The following is a 12,906-nucleotide window of genomic DNA, read 5'->3' as shown; positions in this document are numbered from 1 at the left end:
CCCCGCCGCCTCGCCTCCCCCGCGACCCCCTCGCCCGGCCAGCCTGTAACATCCCTAAAAATCACCAATCGAAATCACTCGCTAAAAATCTCTTTCAAAATCTTTCACCGTTCTGAGCTCTCAAAATTCCAACTTCCCGGAGAATTCGGCATCCCGGCACCAAGCCGACCACCATCCATCCTTTTCCCTTTTCCCTCTCCGCCCGTCACGCCGCGTGCCGGACGGAAGACCGTCGCGCGTGCTCGCGACTGTTTCCGCAATCGCCACCAGCTCTCCCTCTCTTTTCCTCTCTCTTTTTCTCCTTTTCCCCCTCTTTCTTCTCTTTCCTTTTCCCTTTCCTTCCTTCCTCCTCCCTCCTACCGCATCTGCACCCAGCCCCGACACCTTGGCCCTGCGCTCACGCACGCGCACCGCGCCCATCGCTCGCCCCGCCTGGCATCGCTCCCGCACGTCGCTCGTCACTACCTACCTTGCCGCGCACGCCTGTGCGCCCGCCCCCACACCACTGCGCCCGCTCACCACCGCGCTCCTAACCCCCACTCCCACTCGCCCAGAGCGCCGCGTGCTCGCCACCGCGCCTGGACCACGCACGCCGCGCACTCAATCGTCACCCTGCTCACCGCAGGCCGACGCGCTACCCATGCCTGCACTCGCCGCGAGCGCCCCGGCCCTGCCCCGCTGCACATGCGCTTCGGCATCCCCACACACCACCACCCGCTCGCCTCGCCGCGTGCGTCCGATCCCGCCACGCCGCGCACGTGCATCTCCACCACGCCATGCCACCACCCAGCTGCTGGTGTGCCGCTCGCTACAGCACCTCCTGTGCCCACACATCCCGACCTCCATTAACGCCGACTGTCGCCTCCCTGTGCGCCGCCCGTTGGCCGCCTCCTACCCCTTGCCTCCGGCCTATAAAAGGCCCTCCGCTCCGCTCTCCACTCCACCACCAAGCCCTGGCCAACTCCCTTCCCGTTCATGCTCCCAGCGCCGCTGCCCAGTGCCACCACCGCCGCATTCCGACGCTGCCGTGGAGCCACCTCTCCAAGCCGCCCTAGCCCAAGGTGAGGAGGGGAATGGAACCCCCTCGCTCCCCTCTCTGTTTTCCTCCTTCCCCCAGCCGCCGCCGTGCCTTGGCTCGCCACCGGCGGCACCGCCTCAGCCGGCCGTCTCCTCCCTTTTCCCTTCCTCTGTTTCTGTTTTGAGGAGGAAGAAAGATGATTTTGCATTTAAAACTTTCCCTTTCTCCTTCTTCCCCACCAAGACCTCCCCCCCTCTTTTCCTTTTTGCCAGAAGCCCTCCCTCTCTCAAGTTCTTTACAAAAAGGTCCCTGGACCCTTTAAAACCAGCCCCTAAGCACCTTGTCTCCAACATTTTATGCGCCAAATTTCCTCCTAGGAACCCCAAATTCGACCATGTTATTCCTAAACATATTCCCGCCTAGTCACTCTTCCTTTATTTTTGGTTCACTCTCTCTCCGAGCTCAATGGGTAAAACTTTATTTTTTTTATTTATTGTGTGCTCGCTCGTGTGTGCCGTAGATCACGAAGTGACCGAGGAGGAGGAGCTCGAAGAGGAACTTGACGGCCAGGACCACGAGCCGGAGCCCGAGGACCCGTACTGCGAGTAGGAATTCTCGGAAGGTTTTGAGGACGGCAAGTCCAATCTCACCCTTTGATGCATATTTATCCTAGTTTTTCAAACACAACCTATTGGCCTATTTTAAAAATTGCATATTATTTTACTGCTAAAACACGGTTGGATAGCCACCCCTTGATTATTATGATTATTCCTTAATGTCCTAGAATTGTCTCTAAATATGATATGCTCTATTTGGATGATAATTACTGCTAGAATGCTTAGGACCTTGTTACTCATTTTATTACAATCCAATTATGACTACAATGTGTTTTATCAAAGAATAAATGCGTGAGTGTTTTGGTGAAAATAAATGGGATTTTGGTGAAAGATAAGAAAAGATGTTTTGATGAGACGGATGGATGTTTCTTGTGTGAAATGCTAAGTTGGGCTCGTACCTTAGTGGTTGAGCAGGTTGAGAGATATCCATCTTGTCTTAATTAAGGACTGAGTTGATGTGTCATCTTGCCTAACCCAATTTATCATGCAACCGCTCGACCTTTGTACGCGGCAAAGGCTTAGCATAAATCCCACTAGCTGGTCTGTTAGCTATCAGGAGAGCTGGTGAGCAACGGAAGATCATGGAGAAGGAGTAAGTCTTTGTGACTTAGGTCCCAATTAAGACTTTGTTGGTAGGTCGTTAACCCCTTGGTTGTTTTCGTGTTGGCTAGTCAGGTCTTAGCTAAGGTGGGTAATGGCTTTGATAGGATCCGCACTGACACTAGGGTGATCATGCTGCGGTACCCTACTTGTGGGTAAAATGTACACCTCTCCAGAGTTAAAACCTATTCGAATAGCCGTGTCCACATTATTGGATGAGTTACGGCTTGGTCACATAACTAGCTTTTGGGAGATGGATGATTTTCATGGCCTGTGTTGGATTTTGGAAGTGTCCTGCAGTTGTGCCATGAGCTACCGCGGATGGGGAGTCTGGTAGCATTAAAATTTAGATCCTTTGCGTAAGATCAACCCCACTTAATTATTCAGTTCCTAAACAAATATTTTGTGAAAACCTTTTCAAAATGAACCCTTGCATGTGTTAAAAATCTAGCTTTATTGCAAATGAACCTTAGCCTTATCCTTTTATGATTTGTGCATATTCTTGTCATACCCCTCTCTGGGTGTGGTTGGACTTGTTGAGTATGTTTGTACTCACCCTTGTTTTGTTGCTTCAGAGGAAGACACGAACTTCGTTGCCGAGGATATCGAGTAGGTGGTCGCTTCCGCACCCAACGTTGCCTGTGGTGTTGGCCCTTTGCAGGATGCTTCTACTAGCATGTAGTCTCGAGTGCTGTCTAGCGTTCATCTGGATAGTATCTTGGATTGTTACCATTGTTGTTTTACTTATCATTTCAGCGTGACTTTCACGCCCGCTCCCCCGGGAGTTGTACGGTTTATGAACCATCTGTTGAATAAATGTGTTATCATCTTTCTAGGATTGATACTTGTATCACATTTAGTCTCTGCTTATGTGGGGACGCTTCATGTGCTATCAGAGCTGTCGTTGGCTATAGGACGTGACCCGTAGGACCGGAAAAGCCTGTTTGACCAAAATATATGATTTATAAAACTTCTTGCTTCCCTTGCTATATTGCAAAAAGTGATTTACACCCAAATTCTTTCCAGATGGCCGAAGAAGGATGGATCAACAGCCACTACCTGGAAGAGCCCGGTTTTTCCCTGGTTGTTGTTCGCTTGCATGGACTGCCTCGGAATTTATGAGCGTACGGAGTACACCAGCAGGGAGTACGAGGACCGCGGGACCCCCGATGTGAGATGATTATCTACGTCGGGAGGAGTAGCCGCTACCCCGAGATCCAGCCATTCCATGGCTGCCACCAGATTTTGGCACAAGCACACTTACCAAGTGGCAGCTCGGAAGGCTCTGCGTTTCCTGTGCCAAATTTATGAGAGGCACATCGGCCATACTCCGATGAGATTTTACCCGCCTGTCAAGAAGAACCGCCCGGTCTGGCTGGCTTGGGTGAGAACTTTGGAAGGACGTGGATAGCGCGAGGATGACCCCACCATGCTCCATATGGCTGCCTATCTCCTCACCCTAGACGAGCTCTATGACGAGCAGGCCGTGAAGCTGAAGCAGCAGATTTGTAGAGCTGAGGACGCAGAAGTTATGGTGAGGAGACTCCAGGTGAAGCTGGCAGTAGCCGAGGCATGAGCTGCGGCCGCCCAAAGCAATGAGGCTGCCACCATTGAGGCCCTCAAGGAAGCCGAGGATCGGCACTCCCAGGAATTGAAGGAGGCCCATCCTGTGAATCGTGCTAGGAGGAGGATGCTGGCTTTTGAGGATGAGGAGGCCCCGATCCTGGATGGGATTCCCGTCACCCAAGGATCCGGCAAGCGGAAGAGCCCCGACGCTCCACCAGCACCACCATCTACAGAGACTTCTAGAAGAGGCTCTCGCCAAGCCACCCTTGGTGGAGGACGATGTGCTGGCACTCCTTATTACGCCAGAAGACCACTCCATTCAGGATGAAAACTCGCCCCACGAGTAGGGTACCCAGCTCGGAGTTGTACCGTCCCTATTCATAAAATCCAGAAGAAAGAACTTCACAGTAGCACGGCGCTACAAAACAATTTCTGGATCGCGTAGGTGTACCCGCTAACAACCGGAGCTAAAATCCGTGAATATGTCAATCTATGGGAGGATATCCAATTACAAGAATGTGACCCAGGTCCGATGACCAAATCATATGGAGATGGACAGAAACAGAAGAGTATTCAACAAAGAGCGCTTCGCATCCAATTCCACGGCAGAACAAAGACGCTCAACACAGGCCCAATATGGAAGGCAAAAACCGAACCAAAATGTTGTTTCTTTGCTTGGATACTACTGCACAAGAAGATCGTGACAGCAAACAACCCCCAGTGCAAACTTTGTAACTCTGAGCCGGAAACATCAACACACCTTTGCAAGAGTTGTACATACACAAAGGCAGTATGGGCCAGATTAACAATCTGGTTCGGCCTCCAGGGTCTGCCAGCGAGCTACTCAGTCAGTTAGTAAATGGATGGTGGAAGAAATGTAGAATAAAAGTGGACAAGCAATTCCGACCTTACTTTGATAGCCTCGTCATCTATTTTTAGTAGAACATATGGAAAGAAACAAATAGGAGAACGTTCAACCAAGAATACAAATCAGCTGAAGAGGTTGCCTATCTAATCCGGGAAGATGCCAACAGTTCGGCATTGCTACGCAGACATCAACATTTTCCTCGCCCACCTAGTAGCCGGTCTCTGAGAAGTTTTATCGAGCCCCCTAGTCGATAGCTTTTTTTTGTTGAACATAATAGTCGATAGCTTTTTGCAGTTCCAGTTGTTTGTTTTGTTTCTAGGCAGTTGTGGTTGTTTTCTTCCTTTTTTCGGTTTTTCCTAGTTGCCCGTTTCTTTGTACATATTTTTTCTTTCTTCTAATAAAAATTTAGCAAAACTTTTTCCATCCGTTCAAAAAAAAAGCAGAAATAGAGAGAGATTAAAACAACAAACACAGCTCAGTCCAAACTAAACAAGAGCCGACAGGAACCACTACCATCCAGTGATAGTTACTCAAAGCGGTATTAGAGGCCAACAACCTTTTGTGCTTACGTCAACAGACAGGAACTAATCGCTGATCATGGGGCTACTTTTCATAGTTCATATCCTAGCTTACAGTTACAGCTGCAGCACCTCTGAAACTTGAAGTGTCAGAGAGCTCGGTCTCCTCCGACAGGACAATCATCCAATGCTGCAGAAAACTGGTGATCCTGTAACCATTATTGAGACAAAATCATGTAAAGATCATCAGCAAGATGATATTAAAGTATTCTCTGTTTGCCATTTTGGTGCGAGTAGCAAGCAGACGAACAATTCGAACATTTTTTTCCTGGCGCTAACACTGACCAGTCAAATCATGTAGAGAATACGTGATTATATAGTAAGCCCATCACCTACTTGACTCAACAGTCAACACCATGTGTTGTAGATACTGAAGACCGTCACAGAACTGAAAATGGACGAGATTAGGGATATACAAGACAATCAAATTTTGTGGATTATATGTGCACTTATGCTAGTTTCCATCAAATTTAACACTGCCGAATAGTATAGAAGAGGAATGCAAAAGGTTGGCCCACCAGCAATCTATATGGGTTATACAAGACAAAATAATCTAAATAACCAGAAAATCAAAGTAATAAAACGATGTGAAAGAAACACAAATAAAGCTTACAGTGCTAAAAAACTAAAGTTAACATTAATTAGAACACTAAGAGATACTGAGAAAATCCAATAGCCAGCGTACGTTCACGTCACGTAGCAAAATCTGATTAAGACTAGGAATTTGATTGATTTTTTGTTGAAAGAAATCCACCAACTTATTTACTTCTCCTTTTTTGAAATATAGGGATGGATTCTTTTAGTAGCTAATTTAAAACACGTATATAGCATCGTTCCCCACCCTCCTACGTGTCACTAACAATTGATCCCTAGACCCCAAGACCATGAAAATGGCTATTTACAATAATGTTGCAATAAATCTCATTGATGTGTTGAGAAAAATAATGACGGCCACGTCTTCTACCAATGTGGCTACGTGTACAATGACGTAAACATCTAAACCGTTAAGACGGTAGCTATGCCACGCGATACCTTTTTTATAATTCAACACGTGACACCCGCAGGTGAGCGGCCTATAAAAACCACACCATCACCGCCTCCCTGGACGGGTATCATCTTTGCGTTTTCCTCTTCCTACCTCCGCTTCTAAGTCACACGGCACCACCTAGCTTCCATATACCATTCTTATCGCTTCGCCGCTCTGGCAAACCCATTGCACTCGACTTCTCACCGTTCCATGCACCTTCTTTCCTCACTCAACCTCCACCCATCAAGAGCGCCACCACCATAACCATATTTTCTTCTACAAGAGGAGGATGCCCGCATCTCCGTCGGCCATGGCCGTCGATGATATCTTCTCTCAAGATCCTATTCGCCGACGAGCCGCATGTTCTAGATGGGGTATGAATGGTATTCCTCCAATCTTCCACATCATCGATCGACCACGCCACGCCTCCATATCCATATCCCTTGCAGGCAGGGCAAGAGCTCACATGATTCTCCCAGGGCCCCAAACCAACTCGCCGGATCCCGCCGCGCCGGTCCGCCGGAGCCCGCCGGGCACCAGCAAACGTCCGCGCCGCGCCCAACAACCCCACCGCGCGGCATGCAAAAGCACCCCTTCTCTCTGCCCCCTCACCGTACAAGTGTCGCGGCCAGCAGACCTCGCCGCGCCGGGCATGCAAACCTCCTCTCACCGCGGCGTACAAGTGTCGCGGCCGGCCACAGGCTGGCGCTGCCGTTTCCGCCTTTCCGTTGCGGAGCCGCTCCCCCGGCGGCAGTTCCAGCCCGGAGCCTCGCGCGGCACGGCGCGGCGCCCACAGGAAGTTTCCCAAGGGGAGGCTCGCCGTAGCCGCGCGTCCCTCGTGCTCGGCGCCCTATAAGACGGAGGGGTTCGGGGCCGGGTCCAGGCATCCCAATTCCAATCTCCGGCAAGTCGTCATCAGCGAGAGCACTGCAGACAGAGAGCAGCAATGGCCGGGAGCTCAGCGAGGCCGTGCCACTACGCGATGCTGGGCGTGGCGCGCGACGCGTCCGCCGCCGACATCCGCTCAGCCTACCGCCAGCTGGTCCTGGTGAGTACGCTGTACGCGTTGCACGCCTTCTGTTTCATCTGGCCAATGAACGCCACGCACGGTGGCGCGCGTCTGACGCCGGCGTCCGGCTTGTGTGTGCTGTATTGTACGTAGAGGTGGCATCCCGACAAGGTGCAGGTGCAGGGTGACGACCCTCGGGAGAAGGAGGAAGCCGCGGCGAGGTTTCGCCAAATCCATCAAGCCTACGAAGGTATACCATGGTTTTTCCTACTTGTGTTCGTGAAGAAGAATTCGATAGATTTGTGTATATGCTGATGGAGCGAGTACTATACACTTGGCAGTTCTTTCGGACGCCTCCAGGAGGGCCGCGTACGACGCGGTGGCGTTCCGGCCCGTGCGTGATCGGGCGAAGAACGCTTTCCCGTCGAGGTCGACGATGAACGACGAGCTTACGAGGGACTTGGCGCGGAGCTTGGGGAAGATGAAGGAGTTGGTGGAGAGGATGAAGCAGGTGACGTTGCTTCATCGCTCTTTCTACCGTCTCCTATGAATTAGCCAACAAAAAACTGAACGAAGCGGCTCGCCGGCCGTGCCCCGTGCACCTCTGATCGACGAAAATGTCATGCAGGAGCCCAAACCCACCAGGGAGGAGCTTATTGCCTTGATGAAGGAGATGCAGGACGCCGGCCCCACGGCCGCTGCCCGGAACGCCGTCCTCCGCGGGAGGCAGAGTGCGGCGTCCTCGCCGGCCTCGTCCTCGACCTCGACCTCGTGTCGCTATTGCCCGTTCAGCCGCAAAGGCTAGCTGCTCTTTCTTCCGGCGATCGCTGAGCCGTAGGCCGAGAACCAAATAATCGTAGCCTCCTTTGTATCCTAGGGCTGTCTTGTTCTTCGAACACCAACTGCACCTGTGCTAGAAAATAAAAGAGTCATCATCTCATTTGAGCATTTTGGCGATCGAAATTGTTGATTTAAAAATTTCATGGAACTTACCCGAGAAGACTGGAGTGAGTGCCACTTTTCTTTAGTGGAGCAAAAATCAAAGTAATGAACAAGTAACAAGGCAAGACAAGTACAGCTTACAATGCTAAAGGATGAAGTACGTTAGTCTAAACAATAAGAAACAGTGACAAATGTATCGTGGCTGCACATCACACAGTAAAATTAGATGGCTTGGAATTTAATTGTTTTGAACTTTTGATTGAAAGAAACCCATCAACTTACTTATTTTCTCTTTTTTTAAACAGGGGGTGGACTTTTTAGCTAATCTAAAATGCATAATTATCGTTTCCCACCTTTTGTGGGTCACCAACTCTAGATCCTAAAGCCATCGCAATGTGCAACGATGCAATCAATACTGTTGTTGTGTTGAGAAAATTACTTGTATGTTTTTTTTTTACTAAATGTGGGTATACGTGTGCAATGACGTAAACATATGAACCGTTACGATGATAGCTACAACACGAAATAATTTTTTTATATCTTAACACGTGACACTCGTATGTGAGCGGCTATAAAAAGCACACACCAACACCACCTCTCGCGAGCCGTCTCATTTGGCATTCGTTTCTCCTCTTGCTATCTCCGCTTCAAGTTGCGGGGTACCACTTAGCGTCCACATACCATTCTTCTCGCCTCGTCGTTCTTACAAGCCCACCTTCCTTCCCCACCCAATCTCCAAGCATCAAGAGCGCCGCCGCCACAACTATTTTCTTCTACCAGAGGAGGATGCTCGCATCGCCATCGGCCATCACCGACAAACATAATGTCTCTCGGGACACCATCTGATCATCGACGAGCCATACATGTTCTAGAAGGGGTAAGAATGGTATTCCTTTCCTGTAGAGGAAGCCTCCAACCTTCGACATCATCGATCCTGCCACGCCTCCATCCATATCCTTGCAGCCAAGACCAGAGCTCACATGATCCTCCCAGCCCCCAAAACCAACTCACCGGATCCCGCCGCGCCGGTCAGTGAAGCCCATCGCACGCAAGCGCTGATGTCCACGCCACTCGACGACGCCGTGCCCGCAAACCCACCCCGGCGAGCAAAAGCATCTGCCACCGCCCACCGGAGCGCACAAATGTCGCGGCCGGCCGCTGGCTGGCGCACCAGCGCCAGCCGTTTCCACCTTCCCGGAGCGGAGGCGCTCCCCCGCGCGGCCGTTGCAGGCCGGAGCCTCACGCCCCACGACAGCTGCCGCGCGCGCCGCGCGGCGCGGCACCCACAGGATATGTCCAGTTGGTGGCATCGCCCCGCGCGTCCCTCGTGCCCGGCGCCCTATAAGACAGACGGGTTGGGGCCCCGGTCCAGGCATTCCAATTCCAATCTCCGGCGAGTGGTCGCCGTCAGCGCGAGAGCACGGCAGACAGAGATCGAGCAGCAATGTGCGGGGGCTCAGTGAGGCCGTGCCACTACGCGGTGCTGGGCGTGGCGACGTGCGCGTCCGCCGCCAACATCGACGCCGCCTACCACAAGAAGGTCGAGGTGAGTGCATACGCGCGCCTTCTCTCTTTGAGTAGCGAACATCACGACTCACGCGTATGCACGGCGGCGGTGCGCGTCGATCTTACGCCGGCCGGCCGGCTGGTTTTTGCTGTGGAACTTCTTGCAGGAGTGGCGGCTGGAGGGGGATTCTTCTACGACGCAGGAATCCAGGGCAAGTTTTCGCCGGATAAAGGAGGCATTCGAAGGTAATGACAACCTGCTTTTTCCTAGTACGTGTGTGAGCGTGTAGAATTCGATCGTTGGATATGCTGATGGAGTGACTTCATGGCAGTGCTCTCGGACGCCTCTAGGAGGGCGTCGTACGACGCGGGCGTCTCCCCGGCTGGGTTTCAACTGGCCAAAGTTTTGCCGTCGATGAACAAGCTCCTCGCAGATATTGGGGAGTTGCGGAAAGGGATTAGCAACTTTACGGACAGAATGAAGCAGGTTGCCTCATCGTTGTTCTTGCCCTTTTCCACGCAGTTTAAGGCTAAAAGCCATCAGAAACTGACGCTGCGCATCTGTGATGGACATGCAGGACCCCAAGCTCTCCATGGAACAGATGCTGGCCATGCTCAAGGAGATTAACAAGCGCAACGACGACCAGCCTCCGGCGCCAGCAGGGAGAGGGAGGCCGCCGAAGCGCAACGGCTCGCCGTCGCCTCGCCCAGGCGCACCCGTCCGCAAGAAGCTAGCTGCCCGGAAAGCCCGTGCGAAGAAGAGTTCGGGCGCCTCGTCCCCTACCCTGAGCCCCCCTGCCCGTGGCACCAAGCGCCCACCGTCACCAGGGTTCTACAGCCCATGCGCATGCGTCCTCAAAAAGCTTCATGCGGAAAAGTGAAGGCTGATCTATGAACGAATGATCGTAGCGTCATATATATCCTGGGGCTAGGTACCTTACTATTGAAGAAAATATTGGGGCGATAACCTTGGTTCGTTGGTTTGTTTGTTTAGCTAAGTGGCGTTCCTGCGTGTGCACCCGTTGGCTCGCGTCGTTATAATCGAACATATCATGCTTCTTTTTAATAAAAAAGATGCGCAGCTCTTATGTGAATTCGGAAAAAAAAACAATTCTGATTCACGAGTTCATTATATAGTAGTCAGGATATTAGAGTTACAAACAAGCATTGTATGAAACAACTTGTTAGCTTCCTGTTCTTGAACAAAGTTAATCAATTTCAATATATTTTGCATGAGTATGCAACACCTGGTTAGATGACAAGTATGTAGGTCCTATATTGTCCCATATGACTATAATGACTATAGTAGAGAACTGACCTTCCATCCAATAGCTTTTGTCCCAGATGACTTTGGACCCAGGACTAAAGGGCCTTTAGTCCCGGGTCTAAATTTTATAAACTGATGGAGCCCTTTTAATCCCAGTTGGTGATTCCTACCGGGATAAAAGTGGAGCTTTTAATCCTAGTTGGAGTCACCAGCTAAGATAAAATTAATTAGTCCTGGTTGGTGGCTCCAACCGGGATTAAAAGGACCCTTTTTAGTCTCCATTGGAACCATCAACCGAGATAAAATGATTAGTCTCGGTTGGTAGCTCCCACCGGGACTAAAAGGTCCGGTTCGAGCCACCAACCGGGATTTATACACCTCTCTGACTCCTCTCTCTCCCCTGTCTAGCAACTCGCGCCCACCTTATCTCCTGGAGACCTGCGCCCGGCCATCTCCCCCCTCTCTTTCCTCATCTCCTCTCCTTCTTACGCCTCCTCTCCCTCAGCTCCTCTCCTTCTCCCTCAGCAACCTTTCTCCCCGCCTCCTCTCCCTCTGCTCCCTCCCTCCCTTGCCCGCCCACGCTGCGCCGCCCTCGCCTGCGGGGAGGAGGGAGGCCAGGGAGGTGGGGAGGGAGGAAGGGAGCAAAGGGAGGACGGGTGGGCGCGGCGTGGCGTGGGCGGGTGGGCGGGTGAGGGCGGAGCAGTGGAGCGGAGTGGTGCAGAGGCTGTGGCAGAGCGGCGGCGCGGGGTGGAGCGGCGCGTAGGCGAGGGCGGAGCGGAGCGGCACGGAGGCCAGGGCCGGAGCGGAGGCCGGGGCGGAGCGGAGCTGCACGGGCTGGGGCGGAGGCTGGGGCTGAGCGGAGTGGAAGTTGGGGCCAGGGTGGAGTTGAGGTCGGGGGGCGCGGGGCGGAGCGGCGGGCTCAGGGTTTTTTTTATTTTTCTGAAACTTTTTAGTCCTCATTGGGAATACCAACCAGGATTAAATGGGGCATTTAGTCCCGATTGAATGATTCGGGACTAAAGGATCCCCTTTGTTTCGAAAAATTTATCCTAGATAAATTTTCGAGAGTTTTAAGGTTTATCAAATGGAACTAATACTTAATTTTCTACCGGTGCCTTTGCATAGCTTTCTGACAAGACGTATCTCCTCGTACGACAACCTTGTCCTTGCCCATCCCGCCATCACTCATTCCCACCGCTGTTGTTGGCGGCCCCTTCACCTCACCCATCCACTGGCTATACACTAACACCACTGCTCGACAAGCGCTGTCACTGGCGGCTTGCTTCATTTGTGGCCCTTGTGCCAATCACCATCACCGATAGGGCCCACAGGCCGCGGTCATTCCTCTAGGGCCGCCACCTCTTGTGGCAAGGAAGCCTCACTCTAAAACCCCAAATCCTAATCAGCTCACAGGGGCTGGAACCGGAGCACCAATAGAAGCTTTTCCGTGGCAAAAAAAGTCCATTTCAACGAGGTCATATGCAAAAAAAAAAGAGAAAGCAATGGTGTCTAGAGCATACATACATGTTCAATATCAAAAGCAGAGTTATCGTCACATGAAATGTGTTTTTAGACATTGGAAGAACATTTTTGGTCTTCACCATATACAATTATACATGATAAATAGGAATGATATGGAGGCCGACGTGCCGGATTTGGGCCGTTTAGCTCCACAACGCTGCCACGAGTGAGGCAAGTTGCAACCGTGAATTTCCACAACAATAATAATAAATGGCAAAGACAACATCAGTGTCTATTTTGTGCAGCTGAGGCAGAAGTATGGTTCAAGTCTAGCTGCGGCGTTATTTTCATATGCCACCTTGATTCTTCTCTGCCTGAAAAGATGGAAACACGTAAGACGACGTAAGTAAGAACCTGAGCAAAGTCGTCATATTGTCAAAAAAAAAT

General features: G+C 51.4%; 2 protein-coding genes across 2 annotated transcripts; both read left to right on the top strand.

The window, feature by feature from the left end:
* The first annotated feature begins 7,220 nt into the window (after nt 1-7,220).
* LOC105914266 (dnaJ homolog subfamily B member 3) lies at nt 7,221-8,088 on the top strand. The gene is made up of 4 exons (XM_012845345.1): nt 7,221-7,322; nt 7,437-7,533; nt 7,625-7,794; nt 7,912-8,088. Exons 1-4 carry the CDS (start codon nt 7,221-7,223, stop codon nt 8,086-8,088), a joined length of 546 nt encoding a protein of 181 aa, XP_012700799.1.
* A 1,581-nt stretch (nt 8,089-9,669) lies between these two features.
* LOC105914265 (chaperone protein DnaJ) lies at nt 9,670-10,612 on the top strand. The gene is made up of 4 exons (XM_012845344.1): nt 9,670-9,771; nt 9,899-9,977; nt 10,064-10,218; nt 10,310-10,612. Exons 1-4 carry the CDS (start codon nt 9,670-9,672, stop codon nt 10,610-10,612), a joined length of 639 nt encoding a protein of 212 aa, XP_012700798.1.
* Nucleotides 10,613-12,906: the final 2,294 nt, after the last annotated feature.

Source organism: Setaria italica, chromosome IV (assembly GCF_000263155.2).
Source record: "Setaria italica strain Yugu1 chromosome IV, Setaria_italica_v2.0, whole genome shotgun sequence".
NCBI classification, from domain to species: domain Eukaryota; kingdom Viridiplantae; phylum Streptophyta; class Magnoliopsida; order Poales; family Poaceae; genus Setaria; species Setaria italica.
Note: the sequence above shows the minus strand (reverse complement) of the source record. Positions and strands in the feature narration are given on the sequence as shown.

What these genes read in the sequence shown, in the direction of transcription:
- LOC105914266 (XM_012845345.1), top strand. Translation starts at nt 7,221, where the DNA reads ATGGCCGGGAGCTCAGCGAGGCCGTGCCACTACGCGATGCTGGGCGTG. An exon ending in AATCCATCAAGCCTACGAAG is followed by an intron (nt 7,534 to 7,624) that starts GTATACCATGGT and finishes TACACTTGGCAG; the next exon opens with TTCTTTCGGACGCCTCCAGG. An exon ending in TGGTGGAGAGGATGAAGCAG is followed by an intron (nt 7,795 to 7,911) that starts GTGACGTTGCTT and finishes AATGTCATGCAG; the next exon opens with GAGCCCAAACCCACCAGGGA.
- LOC105914265 (XM_012845344.1), top strand. Translation starts at nt 9,670, where the DNA reads ATGTGCGGGGGCTCAGTGAGGCCGTGCCACTACGCGGTGCTGGGCGTG. An exon ending in CCTACCACAAGAAGGTCGAG is followed by an intron (nt 9,772 to 9,898) that starts GTGAGTGCATAC and finishes AACTTCTTGCAG; the next exon opens with GAGTGGCGGCTGGAGGGGGA. An exon ending in TTACGGACAGAATGAAGCAG is followed by an intron (nt 10,219 to 10,309) that starts GTTGCCTCATCG and finishes ATGGACATGCAG; the next exon opens with GACCCCAAGCTCTCCATGGA.